The 15,649-nt window shown below is 42.7% G+C and overlaps 1 protein-coding gene across 1 annotated transcript; it reads right to left on the bottom strand.

The window, feature by feature from the left end:
* Positions 1-6,714: 6,714 nt before the first annotated feature.
* Positions 6,715-13,011, bottom strand: MBOAT4 (membrane bound O-acyltransferase domain containing 4). Its single transcript, XM_059685501.1, has 2 exons — positions 10,891-13,011; positions 6,715-7,795 (listed from the first exon to the last, which is right to left on the bottom strand). Exons 1-2 carry the CDS (start codon positions 11,067-11,069, stop codon positions 6,832-6,834), a joined length of 1,143 nt encoding a protein of 380 aa, XP_059541484.1. The 5' UTR covers positions 11,070-13,011; the 3' UTR covers positions 6,715-6,831.
* Between the last annotated feature and the right edge of the window lie 2,638 nt (positions 13,012-15,649).

Below are 15,649 nucleotides of genomic sequence, written 5' to 3'. Positions count from 1 at the left end.
CAAGGAAAGAACTATCATTTGCTAATTGGAAACCTGAACAAAAGCAAAAGATGTTCATCGTCTGTCGGCAGTGATGAACAGGCTTTGGCAGAAGTGAGTTTTTTCAGGGGTGGACAAGATTCTGCATTCCACTGCTTTTAACCAGACGTAGGAGATATTGGAGATTTGTGACTTTGGCAGTGCCTTCCTGACCTTGGGGTGGTAGTGGAAACTTTCTGACCTCCGGGGTACAGGTATGGGGCCCTTCTAGTGGAGGCCTCCCCCAAGCATTGCAATGATTTTTTTGTTGTTGTTGTTTTTATCTTTAAAAATCAACTTTAGGTGCCAAGACAATTCAATGGGGGAAAGAATGGTATTTTCAACAAATGGTACAGACACAGCTGGATATCCACAAGCAAAAGATTGAAATTGAAACCTTACCTTATACTGTATTAAAAAATTAACTCAAAATGAATCATAAACCTACATGTAAAAGCTAAACTATGAAAATCTGAGATTTACGTAAGTATAAATTTTCATGACCTTGGATTAGGCAATGGTTTCTTAGATATGACAAGCAGCAAGCAGCCAAAAGAAAAATATATAAATTGTGCTTCATCAAAAATGTAAGCCTTTTGTGCTTCAAAGGACACTATCAAGAAAGTAAAAAGACAACCTACAGATAGAAGATATTTCCAAGTTATATATCATAAGGATTACACATCCAAAATCTATAAATAGCTCAACAGTGGAAAGACAACCCAATTAAGAAATGGGAAGCATCCAAATAGCCATTTCTCCAAAGAAGATACAAATGCCAGTAAGCACATGAAAAGATGCTCATCATTATTAGTCATTAAAGAAATCCAAAGGCAAACCACAATAAATACCATTTCACATCCCCTAGGCTGGCTAGAGTGAAAAAGACAGATAATAAGAGGATGCAGGAATATTGGAATCTTCATACATTATTTGGGGTTTAAAATGACTCAGCTATTGTGTAAAACATTTTGCAGTTCCTCAAAAAGTTAAACATAATCACCATATGACCCAGCAATTTCACTCCTAGATATATACCCAAGAGAACTGAAAATACCTACATAAAAGCTTATACATGAATTATTTATAATAGCTAAAAAGTGAAGTATGTTCTTTTGTGAAGTGTGTATTCAAATTTTTGCACATTTTTATTGTATGGCCTCACTGAGTTGTAAAGTCCTGTGTCAGATTATATGTATTATGATATTTTACTCCCATTCTGAGGTTTGTATTTTGCTTTCATAATGTCTTTTAAAAAGCATGTTTTTTTCTTTTGATAAGTCAGTTACCAATTTTTTTTCTTTTAAAAATTGTTACTGCTTTAAGCATTCTCTGACTACCTCTAAAGTCATGAAGATTTTTCTTCTGTTTCCTTCTAGAAGTTTTATAAACTTACCTCTTATAGTAAGGCCTGTGATTCATTTCAAGATATGTTTGTGTGTGGTATGAAATAAGAGTTGAGGCTCCTTTTTTTCCCCACATGAATTTTCACTTCTATCACTTTGTTGTTAAGACTATCCTTTTCCCTTTCAAGCACTTTGGCACTTTTGTAAAAAATTAGCCATGTAAGTGTGAACCTACTGATGCTTTTTAGTAAGCCTGCCTATTCTTCAATTTTTCCAAAATTGTTTATTTATGCTAAGTTTTTAGTACATTTATATAAACTTTAGAATTAGCTTCGTCAATTTCTGTTTTTAAAAAGCCTCTGGGATTTTTTTTTTTAATATATTTTATTGATTTTTTACAGAGAGGAAGGGAGAGAGATAGAGAGTTAGAAACATGGATGAGAGAGAAACATCGATCAGCTGCCTCCTGCACATCCCCCACTGGGGATATGCCCGCAACCCAGGCACACGCCCCTGACCGGAATCGAACCTGGGACCCTTCAGTCCGCAGGCCGACGCTCTATCCACTGAGCCAAACCGGTTTCGGCACCTCTGGGATTTTGATTGGGATTGCATTGAATCTACCAATCAAATTGGAGGAGAATTAAAATCTTAACCATTGCTGCATAACAAACCACTCTCAAAGCTATTGGCTTAAATCAACCAATTCTAAAGCGCACAAATCAGCAAATTGGGCAGGGCTTAACAGTGACGGTTCATTTCTGCTCCATGTGGTCAGCTGAGGTGGCTCAACTTGGGACTGGTGGATCATCTTCCCCAGATGGGCTACCCACGTGGCTGGCAAATTGGTGTTGGCTGTTAACGGGGAGCTCAGCCAGGATGAGGGCCAGGCGCCTTTGTTTCACTTTCTCTCTGTGGACATTTGGCTTCCTCACAACATGATGGCCAGACTAGAACAGATGTCCCAAGAAAACTATTCATAAGTGTATGACAGCTTTATGACATACTTTGGAAGACTTATAGCATCACTTCTGCCATAATCTGTTGGTCAAGCTAGTCAAAAAGTCACCTTCCCCTCGCCCAGTTTCAAGGGAAACAGCCATAAACACTCAATGGGGAAAGTGTCAATGTTATTTTGTAAAAAAGCATATGGAAGGGAATATATTATGGTATCCATCTTTCAAAAGTATAATCTGCCACATATTGAGTGAGTGTTTCAGTTGATGAGCACGGTATATCTCAATCTATTTTGGTTTTTAATTTTTCTCAGCAAATATTTTATAGTTTTTACTGTACAGGTCTTATAGTCATTTTACTATTCCCTAAATGTTTCAGCTTTTCTGGTGCCATATTACCATATTCTGTCTCACACCTAAAGTACAAAGTATGTTTGCATGGTTTCCATGTCTTTCCTTGTTCCTGTTTAGGAAACTCTATCCAGGCCTTTATTTTATTTAACTATAGATAAACAATAGATTTTGTTGTCGTTAATCCTCACCAGAGGATATTTTTCCATTGATTTTTAGAGAGTGAAAGGGAGAGGTAGAGACAGAGGGAAACATCGATGTGGGAGAGACACATCAATTGGTTGCCTCCCACATGAGCCTTGACCAGGGCAGGGGATTGAACCTGCAACCAAGTTTCGTGCCCCTGACCGGAATCGAACCCAGGACCCCTCAGTTTGCAGTCCGACGCTCTATCCACTGAGCCAACAAACCAGCTAGGGTGAGGGCATTTATTTTATATGATGTGGTTCTCCCTGGTGAGGTGTCACTTGAGCAGAGACATGAGTTATGTGAAGGAGTGGCCACATGTAGATCTGAGCAAGAACATTCTAGATGGAAGAACAATTTTTAAAAGCTCAGAAACTTACTGTCTTGGGGAGATAGAGAGTAGGTCAGAGGTATATAACTGGTCTGCAGTGAAGAAAATGTCAAAAGGTGAAGATGCTAAGATTAACTGGTAAACTGCATTATCTTTTGTGAACTAATCTTAGAGTTGACGTACCATCACCTCTGTCATGTAATATTTGTCACACGGACCAGTGTTGGTTGGATGTGGGAGAATGTGAATTCCAGGAAGAGGAACATTGGGGGTTATCTTAGAGGATGCTCATCACAGTGGTTTTTACAGTTTTTATTATTTTCATAAGATATTGGGGAAGGGAAATTCCTCTGCCATTGGTACCCAGTAGTCTTTTGCATACTTGTTTACCTGTAAATTTTGAAACCTACACAAAAGTAGAATATGTTGAACTCCCATGTCTCCATCAGTCAGGTTCAACAATTTTTAACGTGTCCTGTCTGTTTTATCTGTGTGTCCCCTATTTGCCATACCCCAGATTACTTAAATGCAAATCCACGATATCATTTCATCTGTGAGTATCCCTAAAATGTGACCATTTTTTAACAAATATTATTACACCTGAAAAAATTAAAAATAATGCTATCGTATCCAGTTAGTGTTCTAATTTCCCCTATAAATGCCCTTTTATAGTTGGCTACTTTGAATCAGGATCCAAACAAAGCCCACACATTTACATAACTGTATAAATAGGAAAAATTAGGAAATAAAAGGTGCTTAGGTTCACTTATAATTTAAGAAATGAGGAGGATTTTATCTTTGTTCTTTCCTTCTATCCTGAACAATGTGTCCTTGAATTCAGATCATTACAATGAGTGTCACCCAGTAGGAGTCAACATAATGTTCTTTCTATAGGAAAATGCAATCTAAATTCCAAACAATTTAGAGGCAAAGTTGGAGAAAATATCCCATTAGTAAGTTGAGGATGCCAGAAAATGCCACCCGTATATCTTCACACTAGTGAATTCATCTAAGTCACTCAATTTAACATAACTCAGGTTGGCCATGCAACTAAACTAAGGTAACACCTGTATTATATACATAAATATATGGTTCTCAATTATAGCTTAACAGGTAGTTCTAAAAAAAATAGATGCAGTAGAAACTAAGTGAGGCAAAGATACTTCCTTAGAAATAATCCGGCATCTTGAGCTATTCTTACACATCGTTCCAGGACATGAGGCCCAAAGCAGATTAATGTTACTAGTATTCAACAATTATCTGCCAAATATAGACTGAGAAATTAAAAAACTATTTTTCAGGAAGAGAAAGAGTAGTTAATGGTGTTTTATTGGTACTAGAGAAATGTTCAGGTTTTTAATGAGCCACAAAAATATGACTTTGTTATTTTTATATGGTGGGAAATAAGTGTAAGAAATTTAATATGCCAGTTGTTTATAAAGACCTTAGGCACTCAGCAAGTTTATTTCTTCCTGTAAAATTCTTGCTGGTTAAGTAAATGCAAGTTGGGAGGAAAATGCTTTACTCTTTCCTGTGCTAAAAAATTGACAAAGCACATACATAATCATAATGCCTTTGGGTTTGAGAGTAAAGGCTGGTATTTATCTGCCTCTTGTGTGGTTACACTAGGAAACTTGGGCCTGGAGAGGGGATAGCTGGGGTCACACAGCTGCTTAGTGCTAGCTTGGGACTAAACCACACCCTCTGCCTCCTGGACAGGTGCTCTGGCCACTTCACCACAGGGCTGCCTTGCTAGCATCACAATCAACAGTGATTAGGGATCAAATACTGACGTGGCAGTACGCATTTTACTGGAGCATTTCTTTTGAGATGCTTTGGAAATAGGTAAAGTTGAGAAAGGTCACATAAATATAATCACTGCCCCTTCACCTTTTAGCGCCAAACCCTGAAATGGTAGGGAACCAAGTTTTCCACACCACCTGTTGTTACAAACATGTAAAGAAGAGTCTGTTGGAAGTGACTTGAATCTACAGTCTAGTAATCAGCATTTTAATCTGGTTTAAGTACCAATGATTGCCATTTGTCCTTTTATAGCAATTGGTCATTTCAATGCCCATAATCTATGGGCCTCTGCAGTGCTCCTATGAGTACAGTGTCAAGTCTGTTCTTTGACACCTACTGAACCTGCTTCACCACCAAACTGGTCTCAGCAGCTGGCTGCCAGGGCCTCTGAGGTGACCAGAGAGACAGCTCATTGCTGCCAGGAGATCAGGCACCTGGGCTGAGTAGCATCCTTTGGGCAGAAGTAGAACTTGGCCTTCTTGGCACTTCCCTGGTTGGAAGATGTAACACTTGCCAGGACAAACTCAAAACTCTCCCTCTGAGGCTCCTTTTCCATATTGTGGAATTGAACAAGGATTGATGAGTCAACAGGCTGGATGTGTATCGGTGAACTTTCCCTGTGTTTGCTTTATAAAAACCACTTGGGTAGAAAAAACACACGAATGGATTGCCTCCTTCAGAGAAGTTTAACAGGTGGGGTGGATTACTAAGCCTGGACTACCTATTTAGAGCCACTGGCTGCCTCTTGGTCACAGTGGCAGCCAACAGAGTAAGGCCAGCACTGGCACGTGGCTCTCTGTGCATCGGGAAACAGAGCTGCCCTGTGAGCCTGGCCTATCCAAAGTAATAGGTCGAGATGACATGAAGTTTTCATGGAACATTTACTAGGTAATGCCATTTCAGACTACAGAAATGATCCCTGAAAGTATTGTCTTGCCAGTGCCATTTCAAACACAAGTGGTCTCTGTCGTTCCTTGGTCCTCTTAGGAAGGCAAATTTTATGACTTTCTGTTAAATGTTTTCTAATTAACCCTTGCTAGCATTCTGAGCCTTTCAATATGGCTTGTCCCATTTTCAGAGATTTTTTAAAAAACATTTTTATTGATTTCAGAGAGGGAGAGGAAGAGAGAGAGAGAAACATCGATGAGAGAGAATCATTGATTGACTGCCTCCTGCATGCCTCACACTGGGGATCAAGCTTGCAACCTGGGCATGTGCCCTGACCAGCATCGAACCATGACCTCCTGGTTCATAGGTCAACGCTCAACCACTGAGCCATGCCGGCTGGGCCCATTTTCAGAGATTTCTTAATCTCCAAAATCTCACACAATACTTTTAAACAACTTAATGAGGTCCCTTGTGGGTCTCTAAGGTTCCCTAGCAAACCCTTCAGGGTAATTTGGCTGATAAAAGGTGGGAGACCAGCGGTCAGGACAAATCAGTATGATATGATTTAGATACTGTTTTGTTGTTGTCTTGCTAAACTCACATTCCAGGATCAAGCAGACCAATAGCACTCAATTTCTGGATGTCCATGCATATACCATTTGCCATTTAGCTCACAGTACCTTATGTTTTTATGTATTGCTTTAACTTTGCTCCCACACCAAAACCGTAAACCCTAAGGGGAGAAACCATAGCTTTTTCTTTTGTGGATCCATTATTATAGCTTGTTAAAGCAGATACACAATTTCTATAGCAAGACATCAGGTATATTTATTTAATATTTTTAAAAAAACTTTTATTATGAAAACATTCAAATATTTGCATCATCAACAACCATCTGGCACTTTCTAAATTCTGTTTCATGGATGTATAAAATGAAGGCTGGGGAAAGATGTCAGTTAACTTTGTGCTTTCTCTTTGCTAATAGAAAAAGCAAAATACAGTACACCATGGGAAAGACACTGTTGTAAGAATTACACAGCAGCCAGAGAGAGGAGAGGCTCCTGCCCTCCACGGCCAGCATTATATAGGCAATGATGAGCTGGGTGTGGGCCCAGGTGAGGGTTCTGTAGAGTAGCCACATCGGCCAGGATCTGATAAACAAATTGGCAAAGGTGTGAATCAGGTAGTCAGCTTTCACCATCAGAGCCCAGCAAAGGAAACCAAACACCTGTCCTGGGTGGAGTCCGTGCCACCAGGCGGAGAAGGCGAATGTCTGCAACAACGGCCAGGCCCTGCCCTGTTGGAATATGAGGCGTCTGAGCCACCGAGCTGTGCTTTGGTTCCATTTTCTCGTGAACAGGGATATCCTGTGGGTTGTTTCTAGCATCCAAATGTCCGCATCAGGGAGGTATCCCTCCTCGCCAGGGCTCTCGCCAAACTCAGATCCAAAGCCCGCAGCATAGAGGAGGGAGTCATCCAGGAGCCAGTGGGAGTAGTAGGTGAGTTTGAAGAGCCCAGCGGTGGACCACATGACATAGATGCACTGGAGTTGATGGCAGTCGGCCAGACCGGCTCCTGCACTCACCACCCGCCTCATGACCACCATTAGGCACTCCAGTCCCAGAATCTGCAGACCCTTCCAGGTGAAAGCCCAGAAAGAGTACCTGGGACACACAGAGCTGAACCCTTGAACACGAGCCTGAAATCTCTGGAAAGAACACAGAGGGCCTCCTAGGAGGCCAGGAAAAAAGAGCAAGTAGCTGAAATAGGGCAGTGCCCTACACAGATGCTCAGACAAAGAGCTCCTGCTCCTGATGTCTTGTGATGCTGCCTCCACCTTCCCCTCACAAATGTCCAGAGAGAGGGATGTGACCCTCTGGGTCAAGAGCATGAGGGAAGAAAGAGTGATGCAGAACCTGAAAGAGATAACGTTTTTCATGTAAAAAACATTCCACATATATTTTATCCCATTCCAGCCCCTCACACATGACCCCACAAGCAAATAGGGGGTTCTGAACAATTAAGACCAATCTCATGGCCTGGAATACCCCCACAAAGACTTTTGAGTTAATTCAGAACCACAAGCTACTCTGGGAAGAATCAAAAGATAAATGGAGAAATTAATCAGTCAAAGAGGCAGATAAGAGAATGACAAGGAATATTGTGGGGAGGTATTGATTACAATATTTCTAAGAATGGCTTATAAAGATTAGGACCAGGGGCCTGGGAGAAATTTGCCATAGAAGCAACAAAAAGTAGTGAAAAGAATATAGAAAGTTGAAGATCGTAAAAATGAAACAACCCTGACCTTTTTAAAAAATATGTTTTTACTGATTTCAGAGAGCAGAAGGGAGAGGTGGAGAGAGAGAGAAACATCAGTGATGACAGAATCATTGATCAGCTGCCTCCTGCACACCCCCCTACTTGGGATTCAGCCTGCCACCCAGGCATGTGCCCTGACCCAGAATTGAACAGTGACCTCCTGGTTCATGGGTTGATGCTCAACCACTGAGCAACACTGGCCAGGTCAATCCCTGACTTTTGCTGGCGATCTGTGCTGAGGAACGGTGACTCGAGCTAGAGGTTCAGTGTGTGCGCTGAGTCATTAACAACTGAGGTGTGTTCTTAACCCAGTGATGGCGAACCTATGACACGTGTGTCAGAGGTGACACGCGAACTCATTTTTTTGGTTGCTTTTTCTTTGTTAAATGGCATTTAAATATATAAAATAAATATCAAAAATATAAATCTTTGTTTTACTATGGTTGCAAATATCAAAAAATTTCTATACGTGACACGGCACCAGAGTTAAGTTAGGGTTTTTCAAAATGCTGACACGCCGAGCTCAAAAGGTTCGCCATCACTGTCTTAACCAATCACTTGAACTGTCCCTGCTTCACCATCACAAAGTGGAGAAGATCCCACTGGCAAGATTATTGTGAAGAAAATGAAAATTAAGTGACATACTTGACGATCAGGAATGCTGTCCTATGGAGAGAAAATAGCATGTTTCCTAATCACTGTTGTTTTTATGTGTGTGTCAGGATTTAAGGACCACTGGCCTCATTTGATTTATCCTAACAGTAAGCCAAGTAGCCTCCAAATGCCACCAACCCCTGTTCACTCACTTTCTGGTAAGTGCTGAATGTGTCCCCTACAGATTCACATGTTGAAGTCCTAACGCTGGCACCTCAGAATGTGACTGTTTTGGGAGGTAGGGTACTTAAAGAGGTAATTACGTTAAAATGAGGTCATTAGGGTGGGCCCTAATCCAATATGACTGTTATCCTTCTAAGACAGTGGTTCTCAACCTTGGCTGCACATTAGAATCACCTGGGAATCTTTTTACAATCCTGATTTCTGGGCCTCCTCCTCCGGAAATTCTGTTTCTTTGTTATGGGGTGGGGCCACAACATTAGTAACAAAGAAACAGAATTTCCAGAGGAGGAGGCCCAGAAATCAGGATTGTAAAAAGATTCCCAGGTGATTCTAATGTGCAGCCAAGGTTGAGAACCACTGTTCTAAGAAGAGGAGATTATGACACAGACACAGAGGGAAGACCATGGGAAGGCACAGGGAGAAGGTGGCCCTCTGCAAGCCAAGGAGAGAGGCCTCAGAAGAAGCTGAACCTACCAACACCTTGATCTTGGACTTCCAGCCTCCAGAGGAAATACATTTCTGTTGTTTAAGCCACCCGGTCTGTGGTACTTTGTTATGACAGTCAGAGCAAACCAGTACACCTTCCCATTTCCACTCTGGCCCAGCCTTGCTCCTGTCGGGCCAGATCCTGCTCAACTTGTTCCTCCTACTGAAATCCTACTCCATCACACCCCCATCAGTATCTTCACCCCCTCCCCCCCATCCACCTGCCATCTTGCCTTTTCTTCAGAGAAGCAAACCCTGAGGCTTTGGAAAAACAGAAATAAAGAAAAGGATTCTGAGTTTGATAGGGTGGGCAAAGTGAGTGGATCAATGACAGGTTGGAATCAGAGAGGTGACCCACCTCGACAGGTTAACGCCCCATTTCTCTGACTGACCATGGACACATATCGATTGTGCTAACAGAGGGAGCCCGAAAAATAGGCCTCAAGAGCGCAGCGATATTCTTCCCCCTAATCTTGGTGACGTCACTGACTCATGAAAACGCTTCTCTAGGCTGTAATCAGCACCAATTTTTTCTTTTCTAGATTTTTTCTTTCCTTCTTCTGAGAGGATGGAAAGGTGAGTCCCACTGACAGTACAACTCTTGCACAGCAGGTGCCATGGGAAAGGCAGCAAAGGTTTACAGTGGATTTCTACCTTCCCTGTCCGGCTAAAGGGGAGGGCAGGCTGCTGGCTGCGTGTCTAAACCACCCACACGAGGTGAGCAAACTGGGCTTAGTCACTTCCAGGCAGCCTCGTCTGTGTGCCCTGGGATTCCTGGGTCAGCCTCCTTCTCTGGCACAATGGTAATTACTGCTAAGTGCCAGACTGTGCTTCATAGCTGACACATGGTAGTTATTAACAGTCATATAATTGCCGAAACCGGTTTGGCTCAGTGGATAGAGCGTCGGCCTGCGGACTGAACGGTCCCGGGTTCGATTCCGGTCAAGGGCATGTACCTTGGTTGCGGGCACATCCCCAGTGGGAGATGTGCAGGAGGCAGCTGATCGATGTTTCTCTCTCATCGATGTTTCTAACTCTCTATCTCTCTCTCTTCCTCTCTGTAAAAAATCAATAAAATATATATATAAAAAAAACAGTCAAATAATTACATTTAATTCATTATCTCTAACATAAGAAAGGGTCTTTCTTGCAAGATAGGTTTTTTTTTACACTCCACCACCACCACACACTTTTTTTTTTCTTCAGAAAAAGAAACTGAGGCCAGGAGAGGTTAACTGACTTGCTCGAGGTCACACTGCTCAAATGTGGAAGAATTTGGATTCAAGCTCAACGCCCAGTTCTGCTACCACAGTGCAAACAACCCCCTTGGACCGCTCAGTACAAGCACATGGCTGAACGGCTTTACCTCGTGGAAGGAGGTTCCTGCAGGTAATACTCAGTATAGTGCAAGCCCAGGTGACACAGCGTCTGCCAGCTCATCTGAAAGAGGAAAGCCCACCTGTGGGCCTCCTGTGGGCAGAGTGAGTCGATCAGAACCACGGTGCCCAGAGCAGGGATGAAGACAAGCACAGCAAAGGAACCCATAGCAGCCAAGGCCAGGGCCCCTCCTCCAGCCAGGAGAAAGAGGTGCCTGAAAGAAGGACAGACAGCCCGTGAGACTGACTGAGAACACTGCGACACATGAGCCGCTTCAGTCACTCTGGGTGACTCAGCTGAAGCAGGCCTCACAGAACACCTAAAGAAGTCATACTGTTATCACTCCCAAACCTGCCTTTGGCTCTTCTGAAGGGAAGGACCACGGGAGAACGAGCCAGAGTCCATTTGTGAACGATTACCCCAGGAGATCAATCTTGACTCCTGCTTTAGTGACCCTGGGATATACAGCATAGGGAATATAGTCAATAATATTGTAATAAGTATGTATGCTGTCAGATGGGTACCAGATTTATTGGGGTTCTAACTTAGTGAGTTATATAGTGCCTAATCACTGGGTTGCACACCTGAAACTAATATAATATTGTATGTCAGCTGTAATTAAAAAATAAAAAAATATTTAAAGTGCAAAAATGATTCTCTCTCATCATTGGTGTTTCTATCTCTCACTCCCTCTGCCTTCCTCTCTGAAATCAATAATAAAAAAGTGTGATTATATTTAACTAGAAGCCCAGCGCGTGAAATTGTGCAGCCCCACCCACCTACCCCAGTCTTTGGTCATTATGGCGTTAGGGCTGCTGGGTTTTTATAAGATAGACCTTCACATCTGCACTGCGATCTATGCTATTTGACCTACCATAACATTCACAGATGTATGGACAAAATCAGCCATCACACCTACCTGGCATGAGTGGGAAATGAATCCGTGCTGCAGAGACAATTAAATAGAAGTGCAAAGGGAAAAGCAGTCCCTTGGTAAAGTGAGACGGGATGGAGGAAAAACAGCCGAAGCCAACCCATTATGAACTGGCACCGAAGACACTGTCCTTTCCAGGGTCCTTAACTGGTGCCTTCCTGCAGCAGAATCCTCAACCCGGCTCTCTGATCTTTTTATAAGGTACAGGAAGGCCTGGGTGAGCAAAAGGCAAACAAAAGCACTAGGGGTAACAGCATAAACGTCGGTTTTCTGATAAAAGGAACTGCACTATAGAAACCAAAACATTATTTGTGGTTATATTACTTAATAATGACATGTACTAAAAACACTGCTTTCAAAAGTTCTGGTTTTGTTTAGTTTACATATCACAGTATTTGTCTTTCCAGCCATCTGACTGTCATATTTTCTTCACTAAGTTAAGGAAAAATCTTATTTTCCAATTGTGAACAGACAATTCTGCAGACTGGGGGAAGGGGAACAAGGACATGAGTATGAGGAAGGGAGTTGGGTTCTCAAAGAGTGAGAAGATCCCCCCTCCCAACTCCCACTGCCCTCCTTATGTTCTTTTTTCTTTTTCTTTTTTTTAAAATCCTCACCTGAGGATATTTTTTCCATTGATTTTTTTTTTTTTTTAAGAGAGTAGAAGGGAGGGGAAGAGAAAGAGAGAAACATCAATGTGAGAGAGACATATCAATTGGTTGCCCCCTGCATGCGCCCTGACTGGTGCTGGGGATGGAGCCTGCATCCGGGGTAGGGCCCTTGACCCGATTGAACCCGCGACCCTTGGGTCTTCAGGCCAAACCGGCTAGGGCTCTTTTTTTTTCATAGTATCTGTTACCACCCCCTTATAAATCTACTTCTCAGTTTATTGCTTGTCCCCCTGCTACAAATGTGAGCCCTACAAGGAAAAGCCTTTGTTTTGCTTCTTGCTGTATCCCCAGCACATAGAACAATGCTAGGCACATACTATGTACCCAGTAAATATTTGTAAATAAAAAGGCAGAGAAGCCTCTAACTCAGTGGTTCTCCACCTTGGCTGCACAGTAGAATCACCTGGGAATCTTTTTAAAATCCGGGCCCAGAAATCAGGGTTTTAAAAAGATTCCCAGGTGATTCTACTGTGCAGCCAAGGTGGAGAACCACTGCTCTAACTTGTCTGCTTCTGCGTTAAACCACCTGCCTGCACTGTTTCTGCCATCTGAGCAAGCCCTTATAGAGGAGTTCCAGTCCAGTTTCAACCAATAAGACTGAGACTGTCCCACAGTTCTGACCAATCAGAGTGGCTCCATTCTGATCAGGGGCGGGGACTTGTGTCTATATAAGCCAGCTCCCCTCTGGCTCCAGGGTTTCATTTTTCACTGAAGACTACCTTTCTCCAGGTGCAGCGCAGCAGAGCTGCCTAGCTGAAAGGGGGCCTGACCGCAGGGCCTCCTGGCCCCGAAGCAGCCTCACGACCTGGCTGTACTACTTAGCTGTTTCACGGTCGTGCTGTTTTTGCTGGAACAGCCATGCTGTATTGCCCTGGAGCTCCATGAGGTTTCCTTCTTCACGGAACCCCAAACTGAGGATTCCTGTTGGCTTTGAACTGGTACCAACTACCTTTGACAGTAGCCATAAGGGGTCAAAGGTTCCTTATCCCCCACCCTTTTATACTTTCTCTTCCCAAATCACATGTCCAGGATTCTAGGAAATCCCACTTTACTGACACCAACTGTAATGGAAAAAAAACCAAAACTGAAACACAGAGTATGTGACATCTGAGACATAAAGGGTCAAAAGGGAGTGGGGCAAAGGACAGGTGGAAGCCATCTGGGGTGGAAAGTCAGCTTGGCTTCTTTGAGAATGAAAGTGTGATTAGAGGAAGAGGAAGAGGAACATGAAATTAAAGAAGAGAGAAGTAGGCAAGTGTAGGATCTAGGCCAGAGATTGGTTATGGAAAGAAGTTTGGATTTTATTTTTAATTTTTTTTTTCAGAGAGGAAGGAAGAGGGAGAGATAGATAGAAACATCAATGATGAGAGAGAATCACTGATTGGCTGCCTCCTGCATGCCCTACACAGGGGATCAAGCCTGCAACCCACGTATGTGCCCTGACCAGGAATCAAATCATGTTGGTTCATAGGTCAAGGCCCAACCACTGAGCAACCCAGGCTGGCCTGGATTTTAAAAGGAATAGGAAGTAAAAACCAAACTGGATTTGGTGTTTTGTTTTGTTTTGTTGTTTTTTTAAATATATTTTATTGATTTTTTACAGAGAGGAAGGGAGAGAGATAGAGAGTCAGAAACATGGATGAGAGAGAAACATCGATCAGCTGCCTCCTGCACACTCCCTACTGGGGATGTGGCCGCAACTCAGGTACATGCCCCTTACCGGAATCGAACCTGGGACCCCTCAGTCCGCAGGCCGACGCTCTATCCACTGAGCCAAACCGGTTTTGGCTGGATTTGGATTTGGTTTTTAAAGGATCATTTTAACTACAGGCTTGGATGGGGTGTGGGTAGGCATGGTGGGGTGACTTTAAAGGTGAAGGGTGGAAGGAGCAGACAATAGGTGAGCTGAGCTTACATTAGAGAGGTGATAGAGTAAATGATGCAAAGTAGAAGCATGACAGACACCAGATATAGGACCAGCAGAACTTGCTGGTGAATTATAGATGAAGAGGTGAGGCATACCTAGAACAAGCATGTCAAACTCGTGGCCCGCGGGCCACATGCAGCCCACAATGAGTATTTTTGAGGCCCAGCCAATATAACGGTATGTAAGAAACATTTTAATAAAAATTTCACAACTTAATTTTTACAATATCCTGTTATACATAATTAATAACGAACTACAATGCTCGCTAATGACGATTACTAGGATCGTATTGCATTCATTTCCCTTCTGTGCCTTCTGCGCAGGCGCACCATTTCTCTCCACTAATACTAGCAGCAAATATTTTAGCAGCCAATTGCCACCTCATTAGTCTTGTACTGACTTGCTTGGTGTGCACAACAGGAAATATTTCGTTTTCGGAGAACAAGAAAACTGGTTTACTTGCGTTATGCTTATTAATTTGTGCAGCTATTCAGTGCCTGGTAAGTTAATGTTCAAGGAAAAATATTACTTTTTATTAAAACGTTCTATTATTTTATGTTAACAATTACTCATTTATTTCAGTCCTTTGTATTTAGCATGTCTCTATTGAAATAAACCTACGTTTCTATGAAAATTGAAGCTTTTGGTTTTTTGCAGCCCACATAAACTTAAACCTTGTTTATTTGGCCCGTGTTAGCCTTTGAGTTTGACATGCTTGCTTTACTGAGATGGAGATCAAAGGACCAACTGGTTGAAGAGAGGACTAGACATAAATCCGTTCTGGACTTTTCAGGTTTGATAAGTCTTTGAGGCAGTAGGCAATTGAATAATCAGGCGTGAAGTGCAGTAAAGGATTAACCCGAGAAAGCCAGCAGGTAAAGGTACTTAATTTATAGGACTGATGACCTCGTCGAGGTAGAGGTAAACTCACTGAGCAAGAAAGGGGCCCAAGGGGTAGCAGGAAGAATCTTAAAGAATGGAAACTGGAAAGAAGACTGAAAATGAATGGTGGGGTATAATGAGGTCATAATGATGATTGTTGGATTGGATTAAATGACCGTTTTAAATCTGAGTCTATCGATCCCTAGATTGAATTGAAATCAGCGGGTGACCATACACCTCCTCCCAGAACAAGCCGACTCACCCAGGCAGCAGAGGGGCGAGCCCCCGCGGGCAGGCCCCGCCCCCGTCCCGCCCCCGCGGGCAGGCCCCGCCC

Source organism: Myotis daubentonii, chromosome 2 (assembly GCF_963259705.1).
Source record: "Myotis daubentonii chromosome 2, mMyoDau2.1, whole genome shotgun sequence".
NCBI lineage: Eukaryota > Metazoa > Chordata > Mammalia > Chiroptera > Vespertilionidae > Myotis > Myotis daubentonii.
The sequence above is the reverse complement of the archived record's forward strand: the minus strand, read 5'-3'. Positions and strand labels throughout refer to the sequence as shown.